The 9,049-nt window shown below is 41.5% G+C and overlaps 1 protein-coding gene across 6 annotated transcripts in view; it reads right to left on the minus strand.

Moving 5' to 3' along the window:
* Positions 1 to 6,221, minus strand: part of RBMS1 (RNA binding motif single stranded interacting protein 1) — a 204,900-nt gene extending 198,679 nt beyond the window's left edge. For all 6 annotated transcript variants that reach the window (XM_057747132.1, XM_057747138.1, XM_057747134.1 and 3 more), the window contains exon 1: positions 5,954 to 6,221. In XM_057747132.1, the coding sequence (XP_057603115.1) occupies positions 5,954 to 6,028 (75 nt within the window). In that variant the 5' untranslated portion in view covers positions 6,029 to 6,221. The remainder of the gene's footprint in view (positions 1 to 5,953) is intronic.
* Positions 6,222 to 9,049: the final 2,828 nt, after the last annotated feature.

The following is a 9,049-nucleotide window of genomic DNA, read 5'->3' on the forward strand; positions in this document are numbered from 1 at the left end:
CTTCGACACACTTATTTTCCAGTGCTTGTTTGAAATTTTTAAATATTCATATAATTACACTAAGGAGATCAGATGCATTAAGGAAAAATAAGGAATTCAAATATGCGAGATACATGTTTAGCTTGTTGGCTTGGCTGTCACCATTCTCTTTACACTTCTCCTCACATATCTACCTGATTAAGAAATTATTTAGTGTCTGTTATTAAATCTGCGTGTGTGTTTGACACTCACAATCTAAGAAGACATTTTGCTGTGTATCATCTGACCAAACTCCCGGTAGCAAACGTCTGTATCATCCAAGCGCTGCTTCTCCCGAGGCATAGCCGAGTTCCACCAGGTTTTACTACTTACTCGTTAAAATGATATAGCAGAGAAACCAGAACATTTACATTCATTCCACATAAAATCTGCAAGCCCAATGTTCAATTTTGAATGTATGGTTTAATTTTGTACCAAATATTACAGCACTGCATTTAAATCACTGACATATCATGACTACATTTTCTTTGAAATAAGCGATGTTACCTTGAATAAAACACTTTCACTTAAGAGCAACTGGATATGTTCCTGCTTACTCCTATAATATCCCAATGAATGGGATAAAAAGCTAGGCAGCTGAATGTCATATTTAGGGTTATACAACACTCAGTAACAGAGATAATTACAATTTTGAACCCCTCAGTGCTAGTTTATGTTACACTTATTATCTATTAAATGAATAAATGTTTTTACCCCATCTGAAATACATTGAAAAAAAGGATTTTCTTAAGAATTAAGCAGAAAAAAAGTTTGAATTGTGTTGGTGGAGGCCAGTAATAAGAGGCAAAGACACACTGCGTCACCAATTCATCACATGTAACATTTCCCTCTTTGATATAATACTATGAGATTTTTTTTTTTCTGGCACCATATTCTTCAATAAAGACTGCAAAAAAAAAAAAGGCCCTTTTGATTCCATAAATTAAAGCACAGATCAATTGATATGTGATTCATCTTAGGGATCTTACTTCATAAGATGTTTAAAAGTTTTCATTAGAGGAACAAAATAAATTAAAATTGAAATCAAACTATATTGAGATTTCCTTAGAAAATTAGGCTGAGTTATTATATTCATAGATTTTGGTCTATAATTTTTTCCTGGTCTAAGAAAATTTTGCGTGTATTTATTCAGAATAATAATGGTCACTAACGTGCATTTATTTAGCACCTACTGTTCTGCAATTCCAGCAAGGAAATAGGGAGGGTTGATAGCCTTTGAAGAGAGACTTAGTGTGGAATAAGAAGACCATGCTTGGGGAAAATAAACTTTAAGGAACTGAGCATCCAATAAAAAACAAACTAGACAAGAAATTCTTCATCTTTAAAAAAATGAACAATATTTAGGTGTCCATATCATTTTCACCTCCATTCTAGATCTTCCTCACCTGATTTTTATTTGTTGAGCAGATATAGCGAAAAAACAGAATTTTCTTTTCTGGTAACTCCCTCTTTAGTAAAAAGAAAAGGGGAAAAGGTCCCTAGACCGACGACTTAAAACTTCAGTACTCGTTAAGTAAGCTGGGGTAATTCAAAAGTTCCAAAAAACCATTAAGCAAAATTCAAAGTCTGAGAAATACATCAGTAAAGCTTAAAATTTTTTTACATGAAAGTGTACTATATGGAAATTGCCCATATTTGAATTTAAATTCGAAGCCAAGATTGCCAAACATGTAAGGCATATCGAGTTATATTGATACTAAATGACTGAATACTTTCCTACTTCTCGTCACATATTTTTCCCTGTTCCCTTCTAGCAGCGTAAGATTTGACTCCCAACATATTAAAAAAAATATGTATTGTGGAAATTCAATAGAAATGGCTATCTGAGGGGAAGCGTGCCACAATATTTCATTATAATGTATCTTCATTTTAGCATTTCCATCACCTTGAGCCTTCCAACACCATTTCCAGATAGCCACAATATCCCACACATTTAAGGAAATAAGGTGTATTCATCATGTAAAATATTGTATCATTGTACTGATGAATTTAAGCAAACTTTATTCATCTCACAAATGTAGTTACTTCTCAAGACACAGAGCACCCCAAGTCTTAATATCATGCCACTGTACCTTAATATCAATCCACCTTAATATACGCAGCAGTTCCACGTATCAAATCATGACCCCTAATTTCTGGAGAAACAGATTGATACAATATTCATTTGGCTATAACTAAGGAAAAGTTAAGGAATTCAACAAAATATTAATGCACTCAAAAATTCAATTGAGAAAAACTGCTTTTTTTCTAGTAGCTGCACTAATAGAATACTAAATTATATTACTCATTATTTTTCAGATTTTGAGGCTAGGTTCAGGTATGTTCTTTGGCATACACTTATACAAAAATGGATTTAAAACAAACATCTGTTTTAGAAACAAACATTTCTCTAGTGTAGAACACTTCTTTAGGACACAAAACAACTATAAATAAAGATCACAAATGTGTCAAAGGCTTGTAGTTGGTACAAAATATTAGCTAACTATGTAAAGAACATTTTGTACTTCCCTTTTTTCAAAAGAACTAGAATAAGTATTTCAATTTCCATAAATATTTGCATACACATATTGGCAATAACGTACATCATGGTATCTTTGAAACAACCAGAATTCAAGGGTTGCCTTTACAAGTGAAAATGTCTACATACAAAATTTTAATTAAAATATGCTAAATTATCAGAATTTTTCCTGTGTATCTGAAAAGTAGATACGAAATTTAATTTTTAATAATATGGCATAAGTCACTTAATAATGTATACAATCCTTTAGAACAATATGTCCTTATATTCACGAAGCTACATCAACCTATATCTTAGAAAGAATGTGTCAGGTGATAAAGAGAACCCCGCTGTGATAAGACCATCCTTACTGAGAAATACAAAAAACTCAACAAGCGTGTAAAATCAGGTTACTTGCAATCTCTGTTACTCTACCGCTAAGGCATTATGAAAACTTCACAATCTCCTTCATTTCCACCCATGTCCTGACTTTCCATAACACCAGCAATTTTACTTTATGTTTAATGCAGCTGTATTACATTTTCTAATAATAACCTTTTTCTGTCAAAGCACAAAGCATGCCAGTATGGTCACGTACTGTAATACGGCTCCATAGGGTTTTTTTGGTGGTCGGTGGTTAACAGAATATACAAGTAACTAATATATTTTTATAGAGAAATTACTAAATAATTTTTCAAAACCGACTCTGGATGATTAACATAAGAACGATTTGATATTTGTTAACTTTTTAAAGTATGGTAACAAAACTTATTTTCAAGTGCCATTTTCACTAGTATCTCTTCCTTTCTGATGAAAAGAAATCCCATCCATTTATTCCTTCTCCATTCAAAACACATCCATCTCTTGATCACAAGTTTAAGTCAAATATCACCTGGTAAATGACCGTGCCATCCCTCAGTTTTTGATATAGCTTCCAAACAGAAGTTTCAAAACAACTCTTTCTAGCAAACACATCACTGTACTTTAAACAGTGATGTTTTCTATCCCATATTTCAGGAAGGTTAAAACACACAGACACACACACACATACACACACAGGCAAGGATCATCACTGTAGATAACAGAGTCTGCGTCAGTTTATTAACTCTTTAGGTAGATTAGGTAACACTTGTTTTTAAACTAACTACGAATCAAATCAGGTCTCTATTATTTTAATGACTCACAATACCATGTTACCAAGAGATAGATTAGATAAGGGAGACAAAAAGGGCTATGTGTTCTGAACTATGCTTACCTAAAATCTGCATCTAGTCGCTTTACATTTTAGCAGATGCCTATTCCTGAGATAATCAAGACACTTTACAACAGGGAATTTAGATTTAATTATCAAACTTTAATACCCTGTTATATAGGTCAAGTGAGTATGTGTGTCTTTCTCCGGAAACAAAGAGATTCAGAGTAATAGGATTTCAGATTTCGTAGTAGAAACAGCAAGATATGTTTTGAAAATGTCATTTACCGTAACACAAATCAATATTAAATGCTTTATGCAGGAAGCACACTTTCAGAAAATGGGCCCTAAAGCTTTCTGGGATCCGACCCTAATTACTACAGCAGGCTCTTGCAGTTTGTCTCTCTCTTCAATTATTTAGGGGCAAAAAGAGCCAAATGGCATTGCATTAGCTATATTAAATGCTATGTACTTGGTTTCTAACTTACTAATGGTACATAAAAATTACTAAGGTGAATGTGCCTGTAGAAACATGGCCTTTTTTCTTCTTCACCTGAGTGTATGTTATTTATTATTCACATAGTTAAGTGTTGAATAGGTTGTCCTTTAGGTACCAAATGCTGCATAATTTAAACAAGTGCATTAAACATATATGATATCTAAAAGGCAGTGCATTGATTACACCTCAAAATTTCCTTGAACAACTTATATTTACAATGTAGCTCACCAAAACACGGGTACCTCCCTCCAGTCCCTGAAAACAAATACAGCAGCGACCACACAGAAATGAATAATGGGTATCCTTGCTGCTACCATCTTGCTGCTTTCTGGCGACCCACAGGAAAAGGAAAATGAGCAGGAGGGCGAAAACGAGGCCCTTGAGGGCTAAGAAATTTCAGGTCTCTATGCTGACAAATGTCCTTTTTACATGAACACATACAAAACTATGATGTAGGTACATACCATGGACCACACACACTTGTAAGAAAGAAAAGCTTATCAAGGTTGAATCAGAGATTCTCTGCACCAGGCCAGAAATGCCCTCTGCCAGCAAGCAGGGCATGATTACAACCTCCCAAAGAAAGTTCAGACGCTGCATCCACACTTGATTCTTTTGTGATATAGAAAGGCACCCGGAGTCAAGACAGGAGATGCTAATTGCTGAAGAAGTCTGGTGCATCCAACTTTCACCTTCCCAAACTGTGGGAAAAAAGCTTCCAAAGCAGTGAACCCTCACTCTTCGTGGACACAATACTTTTTTTAATGAGTTCAGGAGGCATCAAATTCTTATTGTCAAAATAAGATGGGCCCACTAAACAACGAACCCAGGGTCCCCAGAAAGCCAGTGGCAATGTGCATGCCTACATGTCATCCGCTGTGTTTCCTAAGCGTGTACCAAGGCCACTTTTGAGACAGCACCATGGGAAATCTATCGGTGGTAAACATACACGGTAGGATTCTTCTAAACTAAATACGAAGTCACTTCTTTCTCTGCATCGAAACCTGCCCATTGTCCCTCCTTTGCAGAAGCTCCAGGTAAGATTAAAAGCGACATCAATGAACGCTGAGTGAACTTTGGCCACTTTTCCACCCAAAACACCAGCGTAAAAGTAGAAATCAGTAACCAGGTGAAGTGCCACACCGCACAAAGATCAAGGCGAGGGGCGGGGGCGCAGGGCCGGAGGCGGGGAGGAAGAAGTCCCGTCCCCCCCGCCCCCGCCTCGAGCCCCAGTCAACGCGCGCGCGGGAGGCTGAGGGGCGTCCCCGGGGGGCGGGAGGCTCCGCGCCACCGCGAGGGCAGCCGAGAGTTACTGGTCGCGGGGCGAGGCCCAGGAGAAGGGGTCGAAGAGCCGCACCGCCGGCAGGTCCTGCCGCGGGCCCCAGGCGTCGGCGGCCGCGCAGCCACGGCTGGGCGAGGGGCGCCGCTCGGCCCGCCGCTCGGCCCGCCGCTCGGCCCGCGACCCTCCCCGCCTCCCGGGCCAGGAAGGGGCCGGCGGCTCTTTCCTGTCTCGTCTCTCCCCCCGCGGCTTGCTGTAACCCGATCCCCGCACTCCGCTCCGCGGGCAGCCGCCGCCCCGCGCGCCGCCCGGCTTCGCCCGGGCCGGCGCTATAGTTAGCAACCTTCCCTCAACTCCGCCGGGGGCGCCGGGGACTCGCCGCGCGCCCCGCCCGGACCCGAGCCGTGCGCGCGCCCCCGGCGCCCCCCGCCGCCGGCGCCCCCTTACCTTCGCTTGAAGATACTGGGGGTAGTAGTAGGTGGCGTACTGAGGGTACATCTGCTGTTTCCACACTTTGCCCATGAAGCTGGAAGGGAGCCTGCCGTGCAGGGTCGCGGGCACTTTGGGGTTTCCAAGTCTCGATCTCTCCTGCCTCTCCCTTTCCGGCGGCGGCGGCGGCGGCTGCTCCACCTCCCAGCCCGGACCAGACGTCCTCCTCCTCCACCTCCTCCTTCTCCTCCTCCTCCTGCTTCTCCTCCCAGACAGAGAGAAAGACACTGCAGGGCGCAGAGGGCACCCCGGACAGGGCGCTCGCAAGGAGTTGCCTCGCGGAGCCCGACTGCTCCGGGGCTGCCAAGGGCTGGCGCGCTGGCCGCGCTCCGCTCCGGCGAGCCGGCTGAGCGGGGCCCGGAGGTGCTCAATACGAGGGGAAAGTGCTGCGGCGGCGGCGGCGGTGGCGGCGGCTGCGCTCGGTGCCAGGCGGCATCTGGGGTGGGTGCGCCCGATTGGGAGAGGGGAGAGGGGCTGGCGTGCCGAGGCCGTGGGGGAAGGGCGGGCGGGCGGGCGGGGGGCGGGGCTTGGGCGCCGCGGAGCCGGGACCGGCTGGAGGTGAGGGCTGAGTTTTAACCACTCCTCACCTCCCGGGCTTGACGGACAGAAACCTTGGGAGCCCGGATCGCTTTGTGTTGGGGGTGGAGGGTGGGGGGTAGATGGGGGGAACCCAGCTTTAAGAACTGCAGAGTGGACACCTTGTTTGCTTTCGTGAGTTTTTATCTCCTTAAGGGGGAGGGGAGATAAGGGAGAAGGAAAGAGCAGCAGATCTAATTAATCTCTCACTTCCCCCGTCCTGATGATTTTTTTTTTCCCCCACAAGGGAAGGAAAATGATTTAGTGCCCAACCACAAAGCTGGAGTAGGGACACCTGGGTTCGGCCCTCCCCATTCCCCCAGGCCACAACACTAATTTTCTAGGTGACCTTGGGAGGGTTAGTGTCCTTCGGTTTGGTTTTCCCACATGTGAGAGGTGAAATCATGCCCTCTGCACAAGAGGAGGCAAAGCGCGCAAACACACACGCCCCCCCCCCCCCCCCCGCACAACAAATAGATGAATCCTTCTAAGGGGGAGATGCCGCAAAGAGGCAGAATGTTATTATTAGAGGACACAATACAGACATCAGCTTTTCTCTGCCTCTTTCTAATGCTGCCAGACAGTCTGTCAACTCCCACTCAGGAGCAAGGAAACTCCCTGAGTTTGGAATATTTTAAGGCCATTTTGAAAGTCACGCTGGCATATTGTTGCAGTGTGCTTCGGTGACATATTAAAATCAATCTCTCCCTTTCTGCCTCTCTCCATCTCCTAATTGTCACAGCTCCAGACAGCCCCAGACAGCAGTGGTTCAGTTCACTCCATAACTGGATATAATTTAATGGAGTTAATTGGTCCCCGAAGCTGCCTGTAGAAGACTTTTATATTCTAGCTCAAGAGAGAATACCAAAAATGTACAAATAAGATAAGTAAGACAGCATCTTCAAATTGGAGTTGTTGCACATCTAATAAAATGTAATGAAATTAATTTGTTATTAAATAGACCTTGATTACTCTGTTTTGTCATTTTGGTTTTTCTGAGAGTCTGTTTTCATAATAGCACAAAGGTAAATCAAACCGAAATGGAATGCATGATTTTGCCAAACAGTTACATTCTTATTTGGTTACATTTCAGAAGGCTTAGTAAGATACTTTAAAGTGATGCAAGAGTGAAATGAAGCCTTTATCATCTTTGTATAATTTAGACAAATTTCTAAGTTATACATTTTGAAAAAACAAATGCAAGTTTATGTGAGAATATTTTGGATATGCCAGGATGCAAATCACATTCTCTTAAAAAGATTAACAGTTAATCCGTGTGAAATTCTATAGGGAAACTGGTATTTACTGAGCTTCTGTTATATGGTGGGCCCTGTTGAGGGTAATGTCAATCTGAAGGTTGGGGTGTTTCATCGTCTAACTAGGGGAACTAAAAATAGTTCTTTATACTGTTTCAATGTGGGACTGTTTAATGTATTTGATAAGAGAACGACGTGAACTAACTTGTGTTAAGAACCTAGGAGAACTAGGAATGATGGTTTAGAGGAGTGACTGAAGGAAGAGAACAAGTTAAGAACAATCTCAGGAGTTCTGGGCATGAGTTGATAGAAGAAATTACCAAACTTAGACTGTTCTACTTTTTTCTGGATGATGAAAATTCAGTCTGTTTTACAGAGCCCAGAAGCACACCCACAATTATGTAGGCACTTGATTTATGACTGCGTTGGTATTGCAGAGCAGTGGAGAAGGAATGAGCTTTTCAATAAATGATGCTGGGTCAATTGGCTGTCCATATGGAAAAAATGAAATTGGAGCCCTGTTTCACAAAAGGGGAAGAAAGAAATTCAAGTGAATTAAGGACCTAGATGTAAAAAAACCAAAACTATAAAGCTGTTAGGAGACAATATAGGAAATATCTTTACAGCATTGAAGTAGGGAAAGATTCCTTTAATAAAGTGACCAAGAGTACAAGATGGGTCAATTTGACTCTGTTAAAATTCAGAACACTGATTCATCAAAGGATTCTGTAAAGAAAGTGAAAAAGCAAGTCACAAAACAGTTATTTGTAATCCATATAACTACAAAAGCCTAAGAGTATATAAAGAACTCCCTGAAATCAATTTTAAAAAGAAAAACATGTTAAAATTTGAGCAAAAGAGTGAATGTATGTATTTCATAGAGGAGGAAACACAAATATCCCTCTAATGTTTGAAGAGATGCTCATACTCATTAGTAATAAAGGAAATGCAAGTTAAAACAATACTAAGATACCATTTCACACTCATCAGATTGGCAAAAATTAAAAACCCTAAAAATATTGAGTAGGTGAAGATGTATAAAAGGGGAAGAATCCCCAAAACACTGTTTACTACTGGAGGAAAAGTAAATTGGTACATCCACCAATTTAGAAAACAGTTTGCATTCCCCAGTTTATTTGCATGTATGCAATGGCACAGAAATTCAACTTGTGGGTGTCTCCCTCAAAGAATTTCATCTGTGCACCAAGAGAAATGTACAGCA

The sequence above is a fragment of the Hippopotamus amphibius genome, chromosome 8 (genome assembly GCF_030028045.1).
Source record: "Hippopotamus amphibius kiboko isolate mHipAmp2 chromosome 8, mHipAmp2.hap2, whole genome shotgun sequence".
Classification (NCBI taxonomy): Eukaryota; Metazoa; Chordata; class Mammalia; order Artiodactyla; family Hippopotamidae; genus Hippopotamus; species Hippopotamus amphibius.